We start from the raw sequence: 26523 nt of genomic DNA, 5'->3' as shown, positions 1-26523 counted from the left end.
TCAAGACCTTTGAAGTTGATAGATAAAGAATTTTCCCTTGAATTAATATATCCCTAAAAAAGTGTTTTATATTAATATAGCTGGAGTACTAAACTAACCTGAATAAGCATCTTTATCTTTTCCATTTTATTTTCATTCCTTAGTATTTTTGAAAATCTAAACATTCCTAACTTATAAATGTAATCCATGACTGGTTTCTCTTCTAAAATTTTATTAGGAATATATTTATCGGCATTAGATATTAACTTCTGCATACTAGATATTATTTTCCAGTCCAATCCGATAGCTTTAGGAATAAATAGGGACCTATAAAAATTCCGAATAGAGTTATTACAGGCATATTGCGCATGTTGGATTCTCTCCATGTTAAACTCATTCAATTGTTTTTTAATATCTTCTTCGTATTTGTTTTTTAATACAAATGCTAATCTCCATGCTAAGTTAAGGGAATCTTGAATTCCTAAATTCATCCCAAATCCTCCAGATGGGGGAAGTCTATGAGCAGAATCTCCTATTAAAACTATTCGATTTGTTTTTTCATCAACAAACGAATCAAGTACTTGAGCTGACATATTCCATGTTTCAATAGATTTTACCTCTAAATTAATGTTTTTCTTGCATACTTGGCTAATTAAACTTGGGAAAATATGCTTAAAAAAATCTAAATCAAATTTCTCGGAGCTTGAACCAACTAAAGGAATATGGATCACGAAGTTGCCTTGACTAATATCGTGAAGTACCATTACGCCTATTAAACTTGGATTTAGAATAAAGTATAACATACTTGTGGTGGGAACTAATTTAATATTATTACACTCATCAATAATTTCTTGCTTGAGTTCCAGACAAACTTTTGCCAAATCTTTTGAGATAAAATTAATATTTAGAAGTTTTTGAAGAGATTCATGCCCTTTAAAATTTTTATTTAAAGCTTTCCTTACCTGGCTCTTTGCTCCATCCGCTCCCACTAAAAAATCGCTCTCTATAGTAAATTCCAAATTTGAATTTGATTTCTCTAACTTTGAAATTACCTTTTCTTTTCCACTTTTAGAAACAAATTCATATCCTTTCCAAGATGTTCCAAGCATTATCTGCGAATATTTACACTGTTTCAAATTTTTGTACAATAAATTATTTAGTTTGCTTTGATCATAATTTGCCACTCCTGATTGGCTATCCAAATCTAAGTAGTAACCATTAATTGTCTTATAATTACTGAATTCATCTTTAGTTCCTAAAATACCAAATTTGCAGTTATTAAAATAAGTTAGATAAGTTATTCTTCTCCAAAATTCTAAAGGTTGTTGAAGCCTATATATTTCTTGATCTAAGTTGTTACAGAATCTAAATATCTCCATTGAGCGATTTGAAATGTAGTGGGCTTTTGGAATAGGCGAAAATTGTGTCAATTTGTCAACAATAATATTGTCGACTTTATATAAATTAAGCAAATTGCTTAATGTCATACCTACGGGGCCCATCCCAACAATCAATACCTGAGTTCTTTTTATAACACCCATATTTATGAGCAATCTCCAAAATCATATCTTATCTCTTTGATTAACCTATTTACAAATTCATTTAGTTTTAATTTTAACTGAATTATATTACAGCGCCTTCAAAACATTTTTATTTTTCAAATAAAATACGAATAAGTTAAAATCTTAAAGTTTTAATTTATTTTTTTGCTTGTTTTATTTCTAAAATCATAATTTAATTTCATTAAAATCTAATTAGTTTGCATGCAAATTACATGCTAATCAAGTAAAAATACCCTGAATATTAAAAAGGCTTGTAATATTTTATTATTTTAATTTTTGATAAGATAGTAAATCACTGCTTTTATATTTATTTCCTTTTGGTTCGGATAATTCCTTATTACTAACATCTTTCGTTAAGAATAAAACACATTTAGGATCAATAAATCAAAATTATATTTTGATTTCCAAACCGCCGAACTAAAAATTTGTAATAAAGATGGTAAGATACTTTTCATTTTAGTTATAATTAAAAAAATGGTAATAAACATCAATAAAAATGAGTAAAATGGAAGGATCTGAGACAGGATCTCTTATCAATGATAAAATTTGTGTGATTTGTGGAGTTAACATAGGAAAATATAAATTTAAGTGTTGTTTAAGGAAATTTTGTTCGTTGGAATGTTTTCAGATTCACTCAAGAGAAGAATGTAGCCTTAAAAGTAATCAAATAAGTGACTCACTTCAATCAGATCAAAATTTTGAAGAAATATGCAATGAAATGAAATTAGAAAGCGCTATTGAGGAAACAGAGCAATTCGATTTGACTGAAAAGGAAAAAGAAGCATTGAATTCTAACGAAAGACTTTCATCTCTTTTAAGAAATAACCCGAGATTAGTGGAAATGATAAAGTTTATTGAACATTCTGAAAATAAAACGGAAGCTTTGGCACTTATTATGGATGAGGATTCCAAAGATAAAGATAAATTATTTGCCGAATTTACAGAATTAGTAGCTGAAAGCTTAGGAGAAGAATTCAAAACTTATAAAAACACCTATGATTCTATAGTTAGTGATATCTCACTTAGAAGATGACGTTATTTTCATTCCATGAACAAAAAGTCAAATCCGTAACCATTATAAAAATCGAAATTATTAGAAGGTATCCACTGATCATAATCTTGAGCAAATGAAGAAATACCTCCTACATTTGGGATTCCATCTAAATAATTTAAATCTTGTCCAAATTGCTGATCACTAATATCTTCTAATCCATAAGCTGAAGTAAACTGAAGAAATCTAAGTCTACTTGTTTGATTATTTATGTTCAATGAACCATTATTTGGTGTTAATAAGTACTTATTCAGCCGGATCAATGTTGAATTGATTATTTTTTCTGAATCATCCGTTGAATTTACAGTTGTAAAATTCTTTAAATTTTCATTTGTTGTGTCATTGTATCTTATCGTTTTGTGACTACCTCTCAGATATGGAATGAGCATTTCAGGTTTAATTAAAGTTTCTTCAAGAGTGGAATTTGTGAAATTACTTTTGTTAGGACTTAGTAAATTAATATTTATTGGAAAAAGTTTCTCTAACTTGAGATTGTCAACTTCTGTCTCATTCGAAGTAGAATTTTTAAAATTTTCAAAACTTTTTTCGTCTGGAAACATAACAAATGGAAGAATAAAAGTCTTCGTCTTGTTTAAAATGAAAAATTGTGCTATTCTCATTCCGCTTGTAATATTTTTAGCAATATCGAAGATAAAGCTATCGAATCCGACAACTGCTTTAATAATATTCTCTTGCATATTATTAAAAGTATCATTACTAATATTAGGAAGATATGGAAATTTATTGTTAGATATAGGTTCAGTTGCATTACTTTCTAGTCTTGTTGCATTTTCATCTAAATAGATTATACGGCTGCTCTTAACTTTAGAAATAAACAAAAGACTAATTGCAATAAATAAAAGAAATTTATATTTCAAATTTTTCATTTTTCTAATAAGTAAATTTTTGTTTTGTTGGAATATTTTTGTTATTGAAATTGCGTTTTTCGAGTAATGCACGAGGGAAGGATCTAAAATATCAAAAAAATATCAAAATTTTGCATCAGCAAATATCTAATATTATTAATCAAATAATTAAACTTAAAGAAGAAATCAATAATTATTTTTGTTAAATAAAAGATATGTTTGTTTCATTACAATGCATTAACTAATATATCAAGAATAACTTTTTGTTAAGATGTTACTAAAGCAATATACGTTGCCAAAAGAAATACTGATCCAAGTGGGCTTACATCTGAAACTTCGGGGAAAATAGATGCATCACCTATTTTCAAATTTGTAGTCCCTCTCACGTTAAAATCACTATCAACAACAGAACCTAATGAACAGGTACCGGTTGGGTGCCAAATTGTTGAGTAAGACTCCTTAACCATATCAAATGCTGTTTTATCATTTATAATCTTCGGTAGAGGGGGAATAAGAGCTGGTACATTTTGTTCTCTTGAAGAAAATCCAATAACATTATTCTCGTTGATTCCTCCAAACAATGGGAAAGAATCCCAAATATTTCTAATAGATGCGATACATGAGTTCAATTCACTCTCAAGAATTGAGGAGACACTTTGTGAAGTCATTACTTGAATTAAGTGTTTCATTCCAACAATTGCTGCCTCAACATCCATGGGATCTGAAAAGTCTGAACTATTAATTTCTGGGAGTCCCATCTCGTCTAGAGTGATTGATCCTCTACTCTTTGGTATTGTAAGGAAGGATAATGCGGCTGATCCATTTTCAAAACAATCATTCATAGGCTGTAACATTTTATTAAAACCATCATCAGAAATTCTTGTATTATTGCTTTCCAAAGCATTAAGAATTTTGGTCCTAAGTGAAAGAGAAAGATAATTCAAGAGAGGATTCATTAAAACTTTAGACTTTCTATAAATTATTTGAGATATTGCAAAAGGAATCCACAATTCTCCAGAAACTTCGTTCAGTATTGTAGAGTAGCAATTTCCATCTTCGTATTGTGGCCCAGTTGGTTCCGGTGGAACAAACAATGGCGATTCGGGGTTACTTAAAATTGGTTCTAGTAGTAAATCAAACGAATTTTTAGAAAGAGTTGAACTACCATTTTTTTGTTCAGACTCCTTATGGTGGAATAGACTGAGTTCATCATAAATATTAGGAGGATCTGGATAATATTTTGAACAATTGCTATAACTATATACTTTTTGAATAGACATAGGCTGCTTTTCTTTCAAAATTCCAAACAAACCGAATTGTAAATGATCATGATAATTTTTACCAACTTGTTCTAGAATTTTAATTGGAGGAATGCCATGCTTTCTAAGAACTTCAGTTGGGCCAATACCACTTTTCATAAGTATCGCAGGACTGTAAATAGCACCTGAAGCAAGAACGATAAATGAATCAGGTTTATTGAGACAAATTTTGAACTTAGGGCCATTATTGTTATAAATAGTTCTATGTGTCATTCCAGAACTTACACTTACAAAACCATCACTTTCGGACCTCATTCTTCCCAAAATGCATTGAGCAGTTACTTTCTTTTTTAAGCTATACGGATCACGGTTTTCATCCGTCGTGTTAAACTGTATGGATTCTACAACTGCATAGGGGTAAATTTTTATATTTTCATGAGAAAGAAGAATATCTGCTGATGACCTATTTGTTTCGTTAAACTGGGAAACAGTAACAAATGTATTACTTCCTTCAGGATAATAAATAGGAACTTCGCTAACATTTCCAGAGTACTCTTTAATATTTTTCATAGCCTCAAACATTGCTTTTGGAAAAGTGTTATCTTCGAGACGGTTGTCGGTGTTTAAAATACCTGAGTTACGAATAATTTCCTTTGCATTTAGGTATTTCTCTTGATCAAACGTAGCACCGCTGCTTTCAATAGTTTTGCGCATAAATTCTGTAGATGGTTCAACATAAAATCCTCCATTAATACTGGCCCCACCTCCAACAATGTTTGCAACATTCATCAGAGTTCCGTTTGATGTCGTAATAGCTTCACTTATAGATTCATCTGTGATTACTCCTGGAGCTCCCTTTGTCAATAAGGTTTTTGGATGTTTCTCTCTTGGCCCACCTCTTTCTAAAAGGAGAACCTTTTTCCCATTATTAGCATAAACATTAGCCATTGAACAGCCTGAAACTCCTGCTCCAATAATAATTACATCGTATTCTTCATCAGTAACAAGTAAATTATCTTCATAGTATAATCTACATTTTACGCCGCTTATGGAGAATATTAATATTGAGATACAAATCCCAAGAAAAAAAATATTAAAACCCATTTTTACATTTAACAAGATACCTTGAAAATACTAGTAAATTAATCATGTTTATCTATTATATTTATTTCTACTTCTTTGAACTTTTGTTCGAGATAAGTTATAATATTTACATAATGGGGGGCATCAAATTAATTAATAATACATGCAATAAGACAATGCAGTTTAAAGTAATCAAGATGGAATTTTGGTTAAACATAACTGACAAAAAAGTGTTAAGATTGTATTTTGGTAGTTTTTAAATATTTTAAAGGTTAAAGAGCTGCATTGTTTGTTGTTGAATCAATTTATCCACGTAGTCTTGGGAATTTTCAATATCTGAAGATTCACTTTGTTTAGATCTCTTTTTTTTTTGTTTAGAAGATTGTATATTAGGGTTGGGCTTATTTAGCAATTCGTTTATAACGTCATTAGTCGTCTTGGACAAAGATGGAGAATTAGGATTGCTTTCATCATTTGTTTTCAAGGAACTATCATTTTCTTCTTCAGTATCAATATCTTTGTTTTGCGTGTGAACTTGATTAGATTTGGACGTTTTTTTACTTGGTTTTTCATTATTAGGACTAAAATTTGAATCCTCATAATTCAAATTAGATAAGGATTTTCTTAATGGGGTTAAAGTGTGTTCAAAGTTGTTGGTGTTTTGCAAACACAGTTTTTTATTCGGTAGAAATTGAGACATGCTATTTTTGTGAGGGAATAAATAGCCACTTGAGTTCCTAAGCATTTTTTTCCATGAATGAAACCATTTGAATTGGTAGTAATCTAAATCTACCTTCACTATTGATGAATCTATTTGCCCATCAATCACTTTGTACGAAATCATACAGTTCTCATTCAAAGAATTAAATATCGGTTCAATTTTAATTAATAGCTGACTTCCATCAAACAAATAAATCGGAAGTTTTTTCCCGTACATTTTTAAAAGACAAATCGATTTTATAAATGAAACTCTGAGGAGGAGTTTAATATATGTAATAAATTCATTTTTATTGTGTTTATGTTTATTATCTAAGAATGGGGATGAGTCAAACATTTTCTTATTAAATTTGGATATAAAACTTTTTATGGTATCATTTCTCGTATCAATATAATCTACAAAACCAAATATTGAAGAGTTTATGGGTAAAACTTTGCATTCGCAACTTTCATCTATACCTGAATTATATGAAATTGATTCATTCACAGCCAACACTAGTTTTGAACTAGAATTATCCAATATGATTATTTCACTAAACTGAAATAGAAGATGTATAAATTCATCGTCAAGTTTCCCAATACAGGACAGAAAATTATTGGTTTCTGTAAACACCTCAGAAGTCAGATCATTTTCACCTAAATCAATTTTCTTCAAAAAACCTTGTCTGTATAAGTCAATATCATTAACCTTTAAGGATTTCTTATTCTGAAATATACGTTTGACCTTTTCCTCTTCATCTTTGGAAATTAACGAGTCAAATATACCCATAGATATCCTAAAAGAGTAAAATAGGTCATCATCTAGTGCAATATCTATAGGAGAATACTGCCTCATTATACAATAATTTGGTTTTGTATGTGAATACTTCACTCCTTTTCACTTATACTTGGATATCGAAAGTTACTTATATAAAATCCTACAATCAATTTAAAATACCGCAAGCGGCATATCACATCTGACATTAATTTATTTTTATTTTTTTTTCTAGTGATTTAAAGAATCAAATACAGAAACTACATTAACATAATGTCAAGTTTTAAGCATAAAAACAATAAATTTGTATCTAATAAAGTCTAAGCTTTAAATATTTAAATTAATTTCAGCTTTTTAAGCTAATCCTTGAATATTCTATTATTAAACTAGTTGAGAAAAAGATCCAACAATATCATTTGGGTTAATGAGACGATTGTCGTCATAAATTAAATGACACTTCTTCAAAATTTTCATGAAATTTAAACCTTTATATTTTATGATAGTGTTACTATAGTATCCCATTAGTTTTGAATTCTATTTTTACTTGCATGTATTCAAAGAAATTTTGAAGATTCAGGCGCCCAAATGTCATACAATTATTTAAAGGGGGGCAAATATGAAGAGGCGAATACAAAGGAATTTATAGTTTTCATTTCGAGTAGAACATTTGGAAATACATATTAATGAATATTTAAAATATAAAGTAATAGCCAAATACAATATTCTGGATTAAATTTGCAGTATTTTGACGAGCGGAGAGTCAAGGCAAATTTGATTTATAGGTATGGATTCAGCGGAAATTTTGTTCTGCTTGTTGGACTCGTTGGATAACTGTGATTTAGTGACCGAAGCTTCTGTTTATTCGACTGTTGTGGACTTTGCAAAAAGTACTACAGCTTCATCTAATTGTGTGGGGTTGGTCTCAAATGCGATTACATCTTTTCTACAAGTTAGCCATACTTCAGTAAATCATCAACTAAGTTTACTTAGACTTCTATCTTTGATCATTTCTAGCTACGCAATATCCGGTGATGCTGTTCTAAATCAGGCAGAAGGAGATGTGGAAGGGATTGGGATAATAAATGCTACAAATTTTAGTATTAACAGTGATATTTCAGCAGAAGATATTGAGTTTTTTGAGGGTCTTACCAGATTTGTGCTGAACGAATACATATTTTTGAAGAATAATGATCCAAGAAGAGTTGCACTTCTACAGGTAATTGTTAGCTTGGTATTTTTAATTCCAGACAAACTAATTGAGATTCTTCTTATTGTTGCTGAAGAGTCACGTACAAATTGTTCAAGCGGTGGGGTATCTTCGGCTCTTGTTGCGATTTCTGCAATTTCTAAGATTTTCCCAGAATTAGTTTGTAGAAAAGGCCATGATATAATAGTGGAGTTACTCTCACTTTTACACAAAGCTGCCAGTGGGGATTCTGGATCTAAGAACACATCCGTCAATTTTATTTCAAAGGTAGAACTTGTTCGTTGTTTAGCAGATGTTGCAGACGCACTTAGAAGCAGTAGCATAGAGAGGGCAGCGCTTGCTGGGTTAATTGGAACGGCCTTTGATGCACTTCTAAATGATTGGGTTCCAGCAATACAAAAAGACAAAGAAGCTTTTTTTCTTTCATTTCCAACTTTGGAGACTCTTGGCCACCTTGCTCAAGTAATTGATGATGAGCAGTTAAAGCAACATGCTCCAAAGCTTCTTTCAGTCTATCTTCAAATTTTGAATTCTTTATTGAGTAAGAAAAGCAAATATTTTCCAACTTTTGTCGGCGTGTTTTCAGAACCTCTCAAGGAAAATAATAAATGTGAAGATCTACTACAAAACAACATTTATACTGTTAGGTGGAGACAGTACCATGCAGTTGCGGCTTCAGCTCTCACACCACTTTTAAATAGTAAATCTGAAACAATTGCAGTATCACTACATTATTCCATTCTTTCAGGATTTAAGCTTTTTCTAGATAGATGCCACTGCATCTTTAGTAGTGTCTTCCAAGACCAAGATACGATCAGCTCGCTATTAAATGTGCTTACTCAGTATTGCGCTATTTTCCATAGACTTTATGCTCCTGCAATATTACCTGGGCACACAGCTTATACTGATACTTCAAATGAAGGAGTTGTAATTGAAAAAGAGCTTTTTGAATCAAAGAATGGACTTAAGTACTTTTGCTGGGATATACAAGCAGTAAGAGAAATTATTACTGCTCATTATGAACTAATTTTGTGTTGGAAGTCTCTAATTAAACAAGACAATACTCGAGAAACAGTAATTAGGTTTTTATTTGAAAATATTGATATAAAGTCAGCTAATCGTCTCTCGACAATGTTCATATTAAGTAATGTTATTGAAGATATTCCATTTGAAAAAGTTTCTAGAATCGGTGAATCTGAGATTACAGTTGCAGAAAACTCTAATTCGCCTTTTGGATGCCTTATGTTTCGACTCGCCAGAACCACTCTTGAACAGGGATTGGACTATTCGATAGCATTTATATTATGCAGAATAATTTGCGAGCTATCCCAACACGGATTTTTGCATATTGGCGCAACTTCAGAATGTTCTATTGTTGAAGATTTAGGAAAAGGAAGTTCAAAGACTGAGCAAGGAGCGAATGAATCAGAAGAGCAAGAAGGTATTCATTTAACAAATAAAGGCGGAAATAAAGATATTTGGATTTCACCATCCCCTTCTTCAGCAGAAATGTTAACATATTTTCTAAGATTGCTTGCAGTTCCTGAACAAAAAGCTAAGAATGAACACTTAAGACATTTACAAAGACAAAAGGCAGATTACCTTAAGACAATTCAGGGGTGCGAGGGAACTAAAATACCTGTGATTTATCCTCCGAGCCTTTGGGATCTCAGGTGTAATGCGCAGTTAATTTTATCTGAAGAGTTAACAGCATTAGTTCCAGATTTGCTGTGGCCATTATTAATTGACGCTGTTAATCACTTGAAGCTTGGATCTGCTATGCCTACCGTTTGCGAATCACTGTCTAAATCCTGCCAGAACCTGTATCGAAAGACAACACCGGAGGTGTTTATCAGAGCATTTAAGTTTCAAAGTACGAAATATTTAACAGTTAGCGACCCATTCAAAATTTTTATTTGGCTTTGCATGTATGCACATGATCCTCATATTTATAATGGTGTACTCGCATATTGGTCACTCCAATGCCTTCAATGGATATCTCCAATGGTAGTTTCCACTCCAAGCTGTATTTGGGCTTGTATTCCTTCCCAACGACTTCAATCACTTATAGAGATAGCTGACACAATAATATCTCCCGCAAAAGTTAAAGATTCTCAAAATTGCGTTTCTGCTCAAACATTCTCAAATTCATTACATGAAGCAAGTGAAATATCTAACCTCTCGTCAAAAATTGATATTGACTGTTGGTTTCCACTTGTTGATGAGTGCATTTCCTATATATTTTCAGGGATTTCTGGTGGTGGAGTTTCATCCAGTCCATTAAATCAAGTTGAAAGGCAAGACTTGCTAACAAAAAAGACAGATTCATCTACTGGAGAAGCTGAGAAGGAACATAAAGCCGGAATTAAAAGCTCTGATATTGTTAACGATACATTGACCAATCTGTTATTAGCTTTGTTTTCTGCCTGCAAAGACATTAGGTCTGATAAATTACAAAAAAGTTCTGAAACTCCTACAGAGCTTCAGAGAGCAGGAATGTATTCTCTATTAGGGCTTTTATTAAGAGAAATTAGCTCACATGAATCTTCAGATTCTGAAAAGCCGGAGGAAACAAATTTAAACTTTTTGAGAGAAACTCTTATTTCAAATATTCTTGATGGACTACTAACTCCTGATATTATTAATTCAAATGAATCTAACGTGACTAATGTTGCAGCTGCATCTGGAGGGAGTTTGGCTGGATCACAGGGTAGAAGCGGCGGTGAACTAAGCAAAGATTTATTAAGTTCAAATGAGATTCAAATATTCAAAGATCTTTCTAAGCGATTTTCTGATCTTCAACATTTCTTCCATGCCATTGGAATCAACTCAACTATATTGCAAAGAAGCTGTGGCAGGGGTATTGGGTATGCAAGTAGTCACCAGAACCATTTCGTTCATATATCTGAGTATCTATTGGATTTAATTAGGTCAGATGCAGCGAACAAGCGCTCTGGGGCTTTTAGCTTTTTCGGAAAATCATTAGCGGTTGTACAAGCAGAACAACTCAGATCTACACTAATCCTTTCACTTGGTCATTCGATAGGAGAAGTACCAATTCTATTATTCAATTCTGCCACAGAAACTGTAAGAAAAATACTTCAAGTACTAGAAACTGCTGTAAAGGAGGAGAAAGAATTACAATTACAATGCTCCGCATTGAAGGCAATCCAAGTAGCTTTTCAGGCATTGTCCTCTTCTGAGAGTAATCAAGAGCTTACTTTGTCATCTAGAATTAATTCAGTTCTCAGTAGATTCCATTCTGGAGAAGGAAATACCAAACTCAAAAAGGGTATTTATGGGCTTGACTGTGGAGACATTTCCTTGGAACTATTCAGCTCTTTTAGAGATCGTATATTCCCATATTTGCTCACCATTATTGTATTTTCAGCTAGTATCGAACTCCCACCTGCTCCCCTAAACTCTATGTTATTGCTCAAGGCTGCATCTGGAATGCCATACAGCACATCTAGTTCAATTTCTTCTCAAAGGATTCACACAGATCCCTCTGGTTCCTACATTAGAAGCATGGTGAAGTATAGAGATATTTCCATAGGTAGTTTTGAAAGTCTGGAGTATTCACATGAAGATTTGGGAACTATTAACACAATAAATGATTTTGATACTCCTTGTGGGGAAATTCCATCTTCAGAAAAGCTAGGACGTGGCTCTAATCAATATTCGGAAAGCGAAGATGCAAAGTTTGGTCCTTTTAATTTGACTCTTTCTGTCTTATCGGTTCTAAGTGAAAACCCACATATGATTTCAGATTCTGGAAATGTTAATTTTTCAGATGTTTTCTGCTCATCTTTAGATATGTCTCCCAATCTAGGCAGCAGCACTATCTCTGCAAACCCTGCCTTAAAGAATGTGATTTCAAACCTTAGCTATATGAAAAATAAGAATAGCTTGGGGATTAACAGCAGGAATGGTTCTTTTGGAGATAGCTGTTCTTCTATTGAAATCTCACCAGGCGGAGCTAAAATAGGATTGGCCAGATACCATTACAACGGAATTCAGAATGGTAATTCTCTGTCAAAAAGTTCTCATGATGGAAATAAGAGGCTTTCTGACACATTTAAACAAACTAACTCTTTTTCGGGTAGTGGCTCCACTGAAATAAGCGGACTTACTTCTGTCGATTCAAAGATTAATTCGAATATATCATCTTCAACTCAACAGCCTTCTGGAATATCCAATACTTTCCCCAATAGTCTTGGAACTTCTGGTCAAACCAAGAACTTGAGTAATATTAACCTTAATACATCAAACAACACAGCTACTGGGAGTGCTAATATAGGCCCTGCTAACACAATGAATTCCGGAAACAATTCAAATGTCAATACAACAAGCGGAAATACAACAGGAAATAATACAACAACTGGAACTAGTGGTGGTCTAATCTCTAGTTCAGGTAATTTATCAAATAGTAACAATAATTCCGCTACTGGAAATACAAACAGCCAGGCAAATTCGGTTGTCTTTAATAAGCTTCTGCTAGATGCATTGGATGCTTCTATATCACTAATATCATTCCCTTCTCCGCTTTTACCGCAACATATCCCTTTGGTTCTTAGCTCTTGTCTGACTATTTTGGTAACTGTATCTTCTAGGATTCAGTTCAGATGTTTAACAAGAGAGGATTTCTCGATATTTTACAAAAGGAATATTGATACATTCAATCTTCCAACTCCTTCATTGAATATTATTGATGGAGGATACAGGTTGGAAGAGATGATGAATATTATTGAAGACTCTTCTGTCCCATCTAGTAGCTCTGAGGTTTCAGTATTCAAAATACTTGAATCTCTTGATAGGCTATATCTGAGCATATATAAGTCGCACATGCCTTCTTGGGCAGGACTAACTCATCTTCTTGAGGGTCTACTTGGACTTGCAGCTACATCAACTTCTTCAGTATTAAGGTGCATTTGCATCCATGTTGTGTATTGCTTGCTGTGTGAGGCCCCTCTTGTTGAAATATTCCAGCAATCCCAAATCATCCAAAAGCCTGAAAATGATTCTGTCTTGTTTAATAATAAAAACTCTGAAGGAGTTCCACCAAAAGGAACATGGGTTTCTTGGATGCATTGTATAGCTCTAGTTTTGGGTAGAACATGTGATTCCTGTCTATATGTACGCTTAATAGCCTTTGAATGTATTAAAGAATGTATGAAGAGATGTATATGGACTCAGAAAATTGATTTGTCACAAATAATGGTGATTGATTTTGGAGCGGATGATAGCCTTAAGTATTCAAATAACAGAATGTCTTGGGCTTCATTTTCTAATAACTTGGAAGTTGAATCTGAAAACGATCAAAAAAGAATAAATGGCGAGCCAACGGGGGACCAACAAAAAATACTTTCAGATATCCAATCTCTGATTCTTCCGCCCACTTATCTGGACTTATTGTATAATTTGGCGAGCTGCATTCCAGCGTACTGTTTAAGACCATTGTGCCAACATATCCTTCCATCATTCCACGATGCAGATAAGATAACTGCTCGTTCCAGCGTGGAGACTGTTAGAGTTCTTTTTTCCATAAACAAGAATATATTAGAAAGCGAATCATTTGCTTGCAAAATTGTCTCATCTTTATTTGAAGAAATATCATCAATTAAAGATTCTGAACTTCAGCACTTTGTCTATTTGCTCATAAGAAATGTTGTTTCTTTCAAATTCCAGGCAGCTATATCAGAGATATTTAGGAAATGTATCCAGCCTCAAAAGTATATCAATCATATTGTTGCTAATGACTCTTTGAGCGGAGATTTCATTGGAGATGCTTTGACAAATAACAGTGGAGGTCTGAGCAGCGAATGGACAACAGTGGAAATTCCATTGGAAAATGGAAAATCGAATACGAATACTTTAGAAGGCTCAGCAAACTCAGCGATGGTAAGAGGCCTAAAAAATATGATAAATGTAATTTGCATAGTAGATCCTATCTACTCAAAAGCCATCTCTTATATTGGTAAGGACAAATCCCTTTTGTTGGAGTCTTTCCGATACCTTACGGACGTGCTAAATAACACTGAGCAGAAGTACTTGGATATAATTGAGATGAATGAGAAATTGTGCATTAAAATACTTTCGTCTTCAAATATTAATATTTCAAGCACTAACTCTAGTACTCAAGCACCTTTAAACACTGCAATGTCTCCTACGCATAATTCTGTTACAAATCTTATTGGAACTGGAATAGTAGTTAGTGGCACTTTCTCTATGGGGATTGCTGCTAGTGCTGGCGGCGTTGCTTCAGCAGGTTCCTTCTCTTTGGCAAATAAGTCTTTACTCTTTCCATTTTCAATATTTTCAATATTATCTAGTGAACATATTAATGTTCGGTCTAGTACTCTTGCTTTGGATATCCTTCTTCAGACAAATGATTCAGCAATTAAAATTCTTGCAAAGCGACATTTTCCAGAGCTTATTTCAACCATTCTTTTAAGATGCTGTTCAACATTGGGATACATCAATATGGGAGCTTTAGAAAGCAGCAACGCTTTGAGATCATTGTTCCTTGCTTTAAATGATTCGGACGCAATTCTAACATTCTTTGACGCGAACCAACTTAAGTTATCATTAATAAAGCCAAACGAATTTGATTATGCTATTGGAAAGCTTTTGTGCTATTTATTCATTCATAACCCAGACATCACAACATCCATGATCTCTTTTATTAAGCCTTTCTTAAAAAGAGTGAATTCAATTTACAGTATGAGTGCATTAATTCTACTTGCCCCAACTCCTTTAGGCATTTACTATAAGGATTTCATGAAATACACAAAGCCTTATGAGAAAGCTACTGAAGAGTCGAACTCGGAAATCCATGTCTCTTCTGACGAGAATAATCCAGACAATATTTATAATTTGGATTTCTTAGATTGCATTTTGAATATTATCAAGACTTCAAATAACCCATATTCAAAAAAGAGTGGGTTTATATTTTTCCAATGGTACTTTTGGTATTGCTTAGAATCAAGAAGATACCCGAGCAAAGACTTTCTACTCAAGTTTGTAAATATTTGCTTTACAAACGTGATAGGAAGTTCACTGTTTAGAAGAGAAACAAATAAAACTGCTAGGGGAAATCTAAATCTGAGAGGTTTTAGATTGAAAGAAAAAAATTACCAAGAACTTAACGAAAGTCGAGAAGAATTTAATGGCTCTAGAGATTTTGATACCTTTGAGGAATATAAATCTAGAAATGGAACTGATGATGAAGATAATGCAGATTTTAGAAACAGAATTAAACTAGGAGTCAGCGAACATGAAAAAGAAAATTCTGATGAATCAATTAATAAGGATACTGATGAAAATGATTCTATGTCAAATTCATTTACAGATTTAAGCGGGGGGGAAAGCTCAAATGAAATTGATCCGGAAGAGTTTGGAAGAAGAAAATCGAGTTTGGATAAATTTGATTTAACAGAAACTCCAATTACTACAAGAAATAGATTAGTATTTGCAGATTATTTGAAGGAGTGCCTTGTTTGTCTTAGATACTTGGTTTGCTTAATTTCAAAAATAAGTATAGGATTTTCTCTTCAATTTATTCCAGATCATCCTACAATATATCTTAAGTATGTTCAAGAAGAAAGAGTTCCAACTGGTACAGAAGAAGGGGATTCTTTTTACATAGAATTCATTGAACTACTATTTTTATCTCAAGGAGAATCTTATGATGGCCAGGTACAAGTTGAAAGCTTCCAAACTGCTGTATTTGAATCTGAAGAACTCTCTAAAGCTCTGACATGTAAGAATAAAATTCCGGAAATATTTGTTGATTTCATCACAAATAGTGACATGGATATGAATATAACTAGCCAAAAAATGTACCTTTTGCTAGATATTTTGATTTTAATAAAGCAGAATTGGGAGAAGATGAAACCATCTCTGGGAGAAATTGAACAATTAAGATCTAGCATAAAAAAGCTTTTGATTCCTCTCTTAGTTAGGCTAGAAGGTCCTACTCTAGAGCTGAGTAGGTCAGTTTGGAGGTCAGTGCAACTCATTTTGTCAATAATTTTGGATGAACATGAGTGGTCAAAAGTCGTTAACGAAATCCATAGGAAGATGATTCTTGATGATCTGATTGTTCAGAACTCTTCCTCATTGTCTTTAATGGGGTATCAAAATTCAATAGGCTCGCCAATCTCCACGAATTTGAGCCCCACATCAATGAACAAGGTCAGGATCTCGAAAAGCCTTTCTGGAATAAATACAGAAAAGTTATCTAGTAGTGACTCATTGAGAAGAATTGATAGTAGGTTACAGACTGACGAAAGGCCGAATGCAGATAATATTCAGGTAATTAATGTTGATAGCATTGCTTTATCTTATGAGTTATTTGGCGATGATATGTATCAATATATTTTACCAAGTAAATATAGTAAGATCTCCAAAACAATAATTAAAGATGGAGTTAGCACAATAATGGACATATTCCATAACGGAATCACTGATTCGAATTTAAGTAGTGAAGCCAATCCTTCAAACAAGTTTATCCAGATTAAGTATTCAGGTGAATGCGAAGTATTAAATGACTACTTGTTGCCTATTCTTAATCCAGTAGAAACAAATAGTTATCAGCAATTTCTAAACTGCATAGTTCCTTTCATTATTTATTCAGAGATTTTGAGGGATGGATCCTTGAAATTGAAGCCAGAATACCAAAGGTCTGACCAAAATTTCAGAAGGGGAAGTGGGAAAAATATGATTGTTTCTGTTTCGGATCGCCATGATAGGAGCGAGAAAGATTTCACAGGATTTGGAACAAAACTAAGCAAGTTAACTCTAAAGGAACTAGGAAGAAAAATAGATGATTGCCATATGTATTTGAATAAATGCCGTTATTATTTCCCAAAGGAAGTTTGGGAAATAACAGAAACAGCTTTTTCAACAATTCCAAAGGAGCTGGATAGAATAAGAAAGGAGGCAGAGACTCAGCATTTACTGTTTAATAGGAACATTTTTGGCGAGATGGTAAATGATTACTTTGACTCAAATGTTGGGATTGGAGTCTTGGGACAAAAGAGCTTCCTAAACAAAGATATTGAAACTTCAGATTTAAACTCTTCTCCGTATTCTGATTCGCAAAGTAACCACTTTTCATTTAGCAACTACTCTCCAAATTCTGGGATGATTTCAATTCCAACTTTCGCAAAGACAGCTTTATCTAGGTTTAATACTCTATGGAACAATAATAAGGCATTAGGAGCTATAAAAGATGACTTTGATGGACCCAGAAAAGTTGCAAAAGCCACAGATTTAGCTATAGAGCCAGAGTTATCCAAAGAAACAACGGATATCAAGAATTGTTCTAACAAAAAAAAGCTAGGGCATAACTTATCGAGTTCAAATTCTTTGAATACAATTGAAGAGCTCGAATCTAGAAAAGTAGATACTTCTGGTCATGAAAGAATGGATATGAACTCTTCTAATGAGTTCTTTTTGGAAGACGCTTCTAAAAATACAAATAAAGACTTAAATTCGCCGGTTTCTTTGAGCTTCATCCCAAAGGACGATAGACTGCCTGAAAGTTTGGAACAACAAATAAACATTAAAAAAATGGAGCTAATTTCTGAATATATAAAGTATCCTAGCATATTTAAAAGCTTAGAAAAGTACAAAGAGGATAATGAAGAAATTAATGCAGAGATAGAAGGAATTTCTGCCATCTTAGCTTCTACTTTTATTAAATACATTTCTACTGAACTATTTCAACATTTATACACGTCTGAAGTGTTCATGCTTATGGCATGTAAAGAAATTTCTAAGGTTGACGCCATTTCAGGCACAAACTCTAACCTAGATTCGGATTTTCATTTAGAAGAGCACTTGAGCGGAGAACAACTTTCAAACTGTTTGGATAATGAGGAGTTAATGGCAACAATTGATAAGTTGCTTTCATTAGAGTCATTAGTTGCTGCCATATGCAAGCAAATATCAACTTTTGTGGCTCAATCTCAGTCTCCAAGCAGGCACCGTTTTGCAAAGGCTCTTGCCAATTTAGTCTATATTTCTTTTAAACCATAAAAAGTATCGATAAGCGTTGGCCTGATTTATTTGGAGTTATTAGAATATAATCATATTTTTTAGTTATTAATTTAAGTTTATGTTTAAAAAGTTTAGTAATAAATATATTTTTTTTAGTTGTTTAGTACTCTTGCATGTGACATGCATACCGGTATATGAGACGTATTGAAACGTGTTAATGCCGGTAATTTGGAAGTTTTACTAAAAAAATATTTTGTGTGGGAACATGAAATTAAGAATAGGAATATTACTAAAATGAAATTTTAAGAAAAATATGGACGATATTCTTAGGAATTATTTGAATAGCTTGAATGGGCTTTCAATAAAATACGATTCATTATCAGAGAAATATAAGCTGGGTGAAAACTTGAGTCAAGATGAAAGAAAAAAATTATATGAGTTGTTTGTAAGCTTTGAAAGAATGAAGTTGTGGATCAAAAGTGTTTTATATGGAGAAAATGATCAGCAATTTGAGAATTTTAATTCCCCGAGTGCGGAGTTTGAATATTTCAAAGAAATGTTGATGGCACGATTAGAGTTAACATGCAATACACGAAGAAATAAAGAAAAAGACCAGGTTTCTGTAGTATCAAGAAAAGTTCTTCCTAAAGTATGTTGCTTGACTAGAGATGTTTTCAAGGACCCTGTATCACACAGATATGACACATCAGAAAAGGTTGAGAATATGTGCAAAAATCATATTTACGAGAAGGACGCCCTTCTTAAGTATTTGGGTAGTAGCAAAAAAAAAATCTGTCCGATTGCAGGATGCAACTTTCTGGTAGTTAAGAAGTTTTTAAAAAGAGACCAAGAAGTTCTTGATCAGATTCAGTGTGATTCTGCAGTTAAGTCTGAAGTTCAAGAAGGTATACAGAATTTATTAGACTAGAGAAATAATTGAAGTTTAAAGAATAAACTATGTATCAAACTTAATATCGATATCTATTGTATTGTCTAACTCAATTGATGGAATAACAGTAGTAATGAATTTCAGTAATATAACTATTGAAAGGTGCGGCGGATGGTTCTTGGCCATTTTTTTAAGCAAGCTTGAGTGGTTACAAGGGTGAATAGACACACATAATATTCCCGTAAATGGATGGGGATCTAGTGTGATTGTTTTAGTTGCGTAATCGCTAATGATATCTTCAACCATTTCCTCAGTACTTAAAGGATATCCCTCCTTATTGTATCCAAAAAGCCATATTCTTGGGGTTTGAAAGAATTTGTCATATGTAACACTAATGTCATAATATCTGACATCATCATTTATATTGATGTTACCGAGCTTTTCTACATTTTCGTTTGTGGGTAAAATCCATTCATCTCCTTTACTATCTGATGTAATATCGAGACAGTTTTTTGAAATACAAAGTTTAGAAGAGTCAAGTCTCTTTCTACATGGTACGTTATCTATATGCAGATATTGCTTATTTTGAGGAAGCCACCTCACAATATATTCTTCAGAAGCGCTTCTCCAAAACCAGTTCGGGAATTGAAGAATCAAATAGTCCCCAGAATCAACAAATTCTTTAGGAGTTAGAAATCCATCAGATTCAAATTTGGAGTTGGAACAGTCAATTGGGATAAAGTTTCCCACCACACTTCTGAATTGGTCTGCTAATCTATGCGTTATAGATTGCATTAAATAAAAACATAAATCTTTTTATCAAGCTGTTACCAATATTTTACACTTTATTTTTGATTTTCTTTTCAATTAATTTAACAATTTTGTCAGCTCCCCAATATTTCATGTAATATACGTATGCTGATTTTTACCGGTATAAATTATTTTCAAAAAATATTTTGCTTTAGATGAATTAAATACTTAGTCATTATTCTTCCTTGTTGTTTTAACGGCTTTTTCTGGATGAAAACAATATGTTAAGACTTGAGGAAACTAAATTCAGTGGTTCTTCGCTTGGAAGCGGTTCATTTTCAGACAGTTCATTAGTAAGACCGTACTCTAGATATTCTCAATCTGGAGCGTACATCATCACATTGAAAGAATATAAAGAATTGTCAAGCGAACATTATTTGGAAATATACGACTCACTTAGCGGCCATTCGCATATTAAAACATTTAAAAATGGTATTAAGTCTGTAAGAAATATAAATCTTGTACGTAACCGAAATATTAATCAAGATAAAAGTTTCAACGAAGAAATAAATTATGGAGATCTAATTTTCATAGAAGACAAAGATGGTGGGGTTGAGATTTATTCTCTTTGCGATGGGAAAAGCTTTCTGTTTAATTGCATGGTTCTTGTGGGAAGATTGATTAAAAAAGTATCTGCTTTTAAAGTGAACAACAGCATATTGATTGTGATAGTAATGACTGATTCAGATATATTCTTGATCTCAAACTTTCAATATAGTTCTTTTGAGGCTATTTGCCAGATAAATGAATCTCAAAATTCAATGGAAAACCTTAATATCAATGAAACAGACTTTAAATTGAGGTATTACAAACAAGTAACACCTGATTTTGATGGGGAGCTAGGAGAATGCTGTGTTACATCACTAGGAAGATTCTATTTTTCATGCTTCAATGAAATTTTTAAACTAGAATTTCCACAAGGAGACAAAGAACGAATTTCTGATTTTCAATTAAAACAGGTATATATATTAGATATTGATGAAGAAAGAAGCAATAAATCCCTTAATTTATCGATAAATAACTTAGTATCTTATGAAACATTAATTAATGGCGATCAATTCGAGTTGATATATATAATACAGGATGATGAAAAGCATTTTGGTTTGAAAAATTTATCTTTGCTAAAAGTTAAGATTGATTCAAGAGCTTGCGAATATCACTTTGATAAATTATCAACAATTGGGAATGCTGGTAAACTCTGTCATATTCTATCATGCAAAGTATTTGAAAATGGACAGTTAGGGGTTATTTGGGAATCAAACAATCAGATTTATGTCAATGTTTTTAATAATTTTTTCAACGGTTTTCAAAAGTCTTTTTTAAACTATAGTAGTCATTTAAGCGATGATAGCTACGGTAAAAAGTTTTCTAACAAGACAAATTATAGAGATTTAGCATCCTTACTTTATGGAGATGCTCCATTAATATATATTGACGAATCTGAGTTCAGCTCTTCAAGTCAAAGAACTAATGAAATTCTGAAGATACATAGTAGAATATTTTCAGATTCACTTAAAGTAAGAGATATTGAGAAAGAAGAACAGCTGATCAAAAATATTATAGACTCAATATTTTTGAGTGAGAAAAGTTGTTCTAAAACCGTATTGAAATATAAAAAAGAAAGCAATTTGGCTTCAGATAACTTCATTTTAAGGAATATGGACCAATTCATCTTTTTTGGTCTCCCCTTTTTTTTTCCTCCTGTACTTGGGATTAAACCTAACGAAAATATAACAAATTTACCAGATGATTGGTACAGCTGTATGTCTTTCACAATTAAAACATTTGCTTGCGACTCTAATGGAAACCAGAATATCGTTAAAGTAAATTACACTTGTTGGTATGAGGGAGTGTTTAATTACCTTAGTAATAATTTACATTCAATTTTGAAAACTCCTCAAATGCACCTTCATGTACTAAAGAGGCTCACTTTATTGCCTCCTGAGTCAAAATCTACAAAACCTACTTCTCTTTGGATTGCATTGAATTCGATTAAAACTATTCAGGACTTTCAGAATCTGGATAGAAATGATATAAATTTGTTTTTCAACATTATTGATATCTATACCAAAAATGGAATTGAAAAACGATTATTTGAATTTGCTAAAAACAACTTAACTAACTTTTCAAATGTATTATATTCATGGTCTATTAACCAATCAGTAGAGGTTATTTCTATTCTTAGAAAAGCAATTATGAAAAGCAAGTCAGATTCATACCATAAGATTTTTAGATTTAAAGAGAATAATGAACACTTAGAAATTCTGCTTGGATTGTCATTTCTTGGCAATGACGTAAAGTTACTTTCAGCCTTTGTTTCCAGTAACATTAGGCCAATGAAATCTGCACTAAACATTATGGAGTTTGTATTAGATAGTGGAAACCCAAATATAGAAGCAGATGAGAGTTTAACAGGTTTTAGGCGTCTTATTTACTCTTTAATAGAATGGAAGAACGTTTTTGGGTTGGTTTGCTCTTTTAAATCTTTCATAGAGTCAGACAACTTTCAAGGTGAGCGAGAAAGTGTTCATTTCCCCACTTCTGGTCTTATTAAACTTGCAATTGAGAACATTAATGAACTATCCGTTTTTGATCAAGAAATTTTAGAAGATATATTAAACAAAAACAATTTTACCTGGGAAAATCTTTTGACTCTTTCACTATTGCTGGAGATTTTTATTGCTAGTAAATTTCAACAAAGAAATCTACTATTCAATTTATGCGGCAACCAACTGAACTTGGTTTCTAAGTTAGATGTATTTCTGGCTAGCTTATTCCCTGTTCAGAGTTATTGCCACATTTTTTCGAGGTTAGCTTCAAATTCAATTAATCAACACGATTTAATTGATTTCTATTAGTTTTCAATACATTTCCGGTTTTTCTAGTAGGACAATAATAATTGATTTGTAATAAAATTCTATCTTTGGTAGATTAGTACTGTCCTAGTTATCTTGAGAAATCTAAAGAGCGAAATTTATTCAGAGATCATAGTAATTTTTAGAGAATAATATTTTTATAAATTAGAAAAATTTCTGGGTTAGCATTCATTCAACGATTTACTGATAAATTACCCACACATGGCGCATGTACTTTATTTGGACAAAAAAGTTTAATAATTGAACACAATTACCAAAATATAAAAAACAAAGTTGAAATTCGAATATAGCTTTGTTTAAACGCTAGAAATAAAAATTTGTGAAGCTACTAAAGATTTAGGAATATAAAGACCGTGTAATACAGAACTGTAATAAATAATCACTTAAGAAATGGTATTTTTACAGGAAAAATCATTAAAAGAGCTGGATCCCATTATGTATGAGCTAATCAATGAAGAATATGATAGACAGATTAATGGACTAGAAATGATAGCATCCGAAAACTTTGTATCGAAGGGAGTCTTGGACAGCTTGTCAAGTACATTCTCAATGTTTAATAATGATAAAAATATGGAATTAAACTCAACTTCTGCACAAGAACTATTAGAGCTCACAAATGAAAGAGCCTTAAAAGCATATGGACTAGATCCTGAAGTATGGGGTGCTAATGTAAAGCCTCATAGTGGCTCTCCTGCAAATTTTGCAGTATTAAATGCAGTATTAAAACCTAATGATAGAATAATGGGATTGTCATTACAACATGGAGGCCACCTGACTCACGGACACTATACAAATTTGAAGAGAGTTAACTGTTCATCTCACTATTTTGAGTCACTCCCTTATGTAACTGATTTAGAAGGAGTGATAGATTACGATAAGTTGGAAGAAAATGCAATACTATTTAGACCAAAGATGATAATAGCAGGAGCTAGTGGGTATCCTAGAATGATCAACTTTAAGAGGTTTAGGGATATCTGCGACAAAGTGAAGGCCTACCTGATGGTAGATATCGCTCACTACTCTGGTTTGGTGGTTGCAGGGAAGTACCCGTCACCCAAAGACTACGCAGATTTCATTACAACAACGTCTCACAAGACATTAAGAGGACCAAGGTCAGCAATAATATTTTACAGAAAGGACGTAGAGTCCAAGATCAGAGTTAAGATTGATGAGTCAGTTTCTAAAGAAATTCAGTCTAGTATTCATTTCAACCAAGTTGCAGCCCTTTGTTTCCAACTGAAACAAGTAGTTTCTGCTTCTTGGGTTAAATATGCAAGTAGAGTGCTAGAAAGCTCTCAATTGCTTTGCAAATTGCTCGAGGAGTCTGGAATCAAGATTCTTACAAATGGAACTGATTCCCACAAAATTCTAATAGATACAAGATCATTGAACATTTCTGGGGCTAAGGCTGAGAAAGCACTAGAAGTATGCGAAATTTCAACAAGTAGAAGTTCTTTACCTTGTGATGGGAGAACTATGAATTGCAGTGGCGTCAGACTTGGAACTGCAGCCCTTGCGAGCAGAGGGATGGAGTTGGATGATTTCAAATTCGTTTCAAGGATAATTGTAGAAGTTTTAACTACTGCTCGAGATATTCAAAAGGATGGGGAGACTCTTGCAGAGTTTGTTTCTAATATTAAGGCCTCTCCAGCAATAGAGAATATCAGGCAAACAGTGCGAAAGTTTGCCTCATCGTTTGAATTTGTTTCTATCGTAGATAAGTATTAGTGCGTTTGCTTACTCTCGTTTGTGAATTGTTAATTTCTTTCTTTTGAATATTTACATTTTTTTCATGGCTAAAGAAAGTCTGATATATTCATGCTTCCTGGAGAGTCCGTAAGACTCTGATGCAGGTCGATATTTACTCGTGTTTCAAACAAAGGTGAATCATTGCTAGAGTTGATCTCGCTGCTTGAGAGTGACATCTGATCAATCTCCATATTTTCTTCATCAATTTCATCACCTCTGGTTAAGCTCTTAATAATTGCTAATGAACAAGATGGAAATGAATTCAATAATTCTACCTTTTCTTGATTAACTTCTTTAATCAATATATTAATTTCCTCAAGCTGCTGATTAATATCCTTTTTCATAAAGCTGTTGTCAAGTTCATAATCACTTAGTAAATCTGATAAGATATCACTATTTTTAACCTTTTCATTTTCCTTCTCAATATCGTAGTCGTCTATAATTTCCCAATTTTGCATTGTTTCCATAAGATTAATTTTATAGATTTTCAAACTCGGGGTTCATAAATAAGCACACACATTTATGTAGGTCAGTTCGCTCTATTTGATTCTTTTAGTGCTTTAAAATGAGAAGTTTGTTTAATTCTTATTTTTAGCAGTAAATTTTGTTTTTCTACAATTTTGCTTTCAGTTCCCGCAAAAGATGTAAATTGCATGCAGACTTATTATTCCAGTAATTTGTAGAGGAACGAAAAGGAAAATTCGGTCTAAGATAATCAAATACCTTTCAGCTTCAACAACAGGCTCTTGTCTAAATAATTTTAACTATTTAATTTTTCAACTCCTAAATGCAGTATTAGCAAAGCGATTGGCGCCAAAGCATCATTTTCTAAGCTCGCAAAATTTATCTGTACCTCACAAAATACATGGATAGCCAGTGAAAAAGTCAGAAAAGTTAAAATCTGATTAAGTTAGATAAGTTATTCAAGTTTAGACTTTAGAAATCCTTCAGGCTATTTTGTATGTGTTTAAACCTGATAGTCAGAATTGGAGAGTTTGAATGTTTGGAGAGATTGCTATATTACTCATAATTAAATTAAACAAGAAATAAAATGCAATAAATTCTTTAAGTAATTAATAAAAGAACTACTCTAAATCTAAATTGTGAAATGAATTATGGTAATTGCTTGTCATTGAAAAGTGACTTTGAAAATTTCAAAAGTACTCTAATTAAAGAAGGAATGGACGAAATCGTTTGCAAATGTTTTAAGCAGGTTAAGGAAAATATAGATTACTTGAAAGAATTAAACTTTGGAGAAAATATTAACTCATTAAACAATGAAAGTTGTTATATTGAGAGAGATCTCAAAATTAAAGAAACTCAACATCTTTTTAAGTACTGTATTATGTTATTGGAAAAGGAAAACAATATAAATCCTCATTATAAACTGTTATTTGAGAATCTATTATTTCATTTTCAGACTATTTTCTCCTTAGAAAGATATGAAGTTGATAATTGTTTAAGAAACCAATTAGAAAAGAATTCATTATCAAATACCTCTGTCTCTTCTGTTTCTTCTTTCGTCCATACCTCCCAATATATGCCTTTACCAGATTTTAAAGAATTGGAAAAACAACTCTTATTTGAACAAAACCAAGGTAAGTGACATTATTATACGAAGAGGTTTGGTTTTATTTTACTCATTTATTGCCCAATATTAACCAATCATTGTTTTGCAGAGTTAATTAAATTAAAGGAGTCCACGAAAGAGTTAAT

At 32.5% G+C, this 26523-nt stretch overlaps 12 protein-coding genes across 12 annotated transcripts; 6 read left to right on the top strand and 6 right to left on the bottom strand.

Moving 5' to 3' along the window:
* Window positions 1-71: 71 nt before the first annotated feature.
* cgd8_2700 (phenol 2-monooxygenase like FAD dependent oxidoreductase of plant origin in apicomplexans) lies at window positions 72-1541 on the bottom strand (the record flags this gene model as incomplete). The annotated part of the gene is made up of 1 exon (XM_627170.1): window positions 72-1541. A coding segment is annotated over one exon (1470 nt), but the record flags the coding sequence as incomplete, so codon positions are not given.
* A 496-nt stretch (window positions 1542-2037) lies between these two features.
* cgd8_2690 (hypothetical protein) lies at window positions 2038-2574 on the top strand (the record flags this gene model as incomplete). Its single annotated transcript, XM_627169.1, has 1 exon — window positions 2038-2574. The coding sequence occupies one exon, from the start codon at window positions 2038-2040 to the stop codon at window positions 2572-2574; it is 537 nt and encodes a 178-aa protein (XP_627169.1).
* An 8-nt stretch (window positions 2575-2582) lies between these two features.
* Window positions 2583-3479, bottom strand: cgd8_2680 (hypothetical secreted protein, signal peptide; the record flags this gene model as incomplete). The annotated part of the gene is made up of 1 exon (XM_627168.1): window positions 2583-3479. The coding sequence occupies one exon, from the start codon at window positions 3477-3479 to the stop codon at window positions 2583-2585; it is 897 nt and encodes a 298-aa protein (XP_627168.1).
* A 245-nt stretch (window positions 3480-3724) lies between these two features.
* Window positions 3725-5821, bottom strand: cgd8_2670 (secreted glucose methanol choline like oxidoreductase of the FAD dependent oxidoreductase like fold, signal peptide; the record flags this gene model as incomplete). Its single annotated transcript, XM_627167.1, has 1 exon — window positions 3725-5821. One exon carries the CDS (start codon window positions 5819-5821, stop codon window positions 3725-3727), a length of 2097 nt encoding a protein of 698 aa, XP_627167.1.
* Window positions 5822-6065: 244 nt separating this feature from the next.
* On the bottom strand, window positions 6066-7352 carry cgd8_2660 (hypothetical protein; the record flags this gene model as incomplete). The annotated part of the gene is made up of 1 exon (XM_627166.1): window positions 6066-7352. The coding sequence occupies one exon, from the start codon at window positions 7350-7352 to the stop codon at window positions 6066-6068; it is 1287 nt and encodes a 428-aa protein (XP_627166.1).
* Window positions 7353-8055: 703 nt separating this feature from the next.
* Window positions 8056-18522, top strand: cgd8_2650 (conserved hypothetical protein; the record flags this gene model as incomplete). Its single annotated transcript, XM_627165.1, has 1 exon — window positions 8056-18522. One exon carries the CDS (start codon window positions 8056-8058, stop codon window positions 18520-18522), a length of 10467 nt encoding a protein of 3488 aa, XP_627165.1.
* Window positions 18523-18796: 274 nt separating this feature from the next.
* cgd8_2640 (conserved metal binding motif protein) lies at window positions 18797-19411 on the top strand (the record flags this gene model as incomplete). The annotated part of the gene is made up of 1 exon (XM_627164.1): window positions 18797-19411. The coding sequence occupies one exon, from the start codon at window positions 18797-18799 to the stop codon at window positions 19409-19411; it is 615 nt and encodes a 204-aa protein (XP_627164.1).
* Window positions 19412-19438: 27 nt separating this feature from the next.
* On the bottom strand, window positions 19439-20167 carry cgd8_2630 (APG10/ Aut1p like like autophagocytosis protein involved in vacuolar transport; the record flags this gene model as incomplete). The annotated part of the gene is made up of 1 exon (XM_627163.1): window positions 19439-20167. The coding sequence occupies one exon, from the start codon at window positions 20165-20167 to the stop codon at window positions 19439-19441; it is 729 nt and encodes a 242-aa protein (XP_627163.1).
* Window positions 20168-20403: 236 nt separating this feature from the next.
* On the top strand, window positions 20404-23040 carry cgd8_2620 (hypothetical protein; the record flags this gene model as incomplete). The annotated part of the gene is made up of 1 exon (XM_627162.1): window positions 20404-23040. The coding sequence occupies one exon, from the start codon at window positions 20404-20406 to the stop codon at window positions 23038-23040; it is 2637 nt and encodes an 878-aa protein (XP_627162.1).
* Window positions 23041-23448: 408 nt separating this feature from the next.
* Window positions 23449-24786, top strand: cgd8_2610 (cytosolic serine hydroxymethyl transferase; the record flags this gene model as incomplete). Its single annotated transcript, XM_627161.1, has 1 exon — window positions 23449-24786. One exon carries the CDS (start codon window positions 23449-23451, stop codon window positions 24784-24786), a length of 1338 nt encoding a protein of 445 aa, XP_627161.1.
* Window positions 24787-24854: 68 nt separating this feature from the next.
* cgd8_2600 (hypothetical protein) lies at window positions 24855-25274 on the bottom strand (the record flags this gene model as incomplete). Its single annotated transcript, XM_627160.1, has 1 exon — window positions 24855-25274. One exon carries the CDS (start codon window positions 25272-25274, stop codon window positions 24855-24857), a length of 420 nt encoding a protein of 139 aa, XP_627160.1.
* A 641-nt stretch (window positions 25275-25915) lies between these two features.
* On the top strand, window positions 25916-26413 carry cgd8_2590 (hypothetical protein; the record flags this gene model as incomplete). The annotated part of the gene is made up of 1 exon (XM_627159.1): window positions 25916-26413. One exon carries the CDS (start codon window positions 25916-25918, stop codon window positions 26411-26413), a length of 498 nt encoding a protein of 165 aa, XP_627159.1.
* Between the last annotated feature and the right edge of the window lie 110 nt (window positions 26414-26523).

Source organism: Cryptosporidium parvum, chromosome 8 (genome assembly GCF_000165345.1).
Source record: "Cryptosporidium parvum Iowa II chromosome 8, whole genome shotgun sequence".
Lineage (NCBI taxonomy): Eukaryota > Apicomplexa > Conoidasida > Eucoccidiorida > Cryptosporidiidae > Cryptosporidium > Cryptosporidium parvum.
Note: the sequence above shows the minus strand (reverse complement) of the source record. Positions and strands in the feature narration are given on the sequence as shown.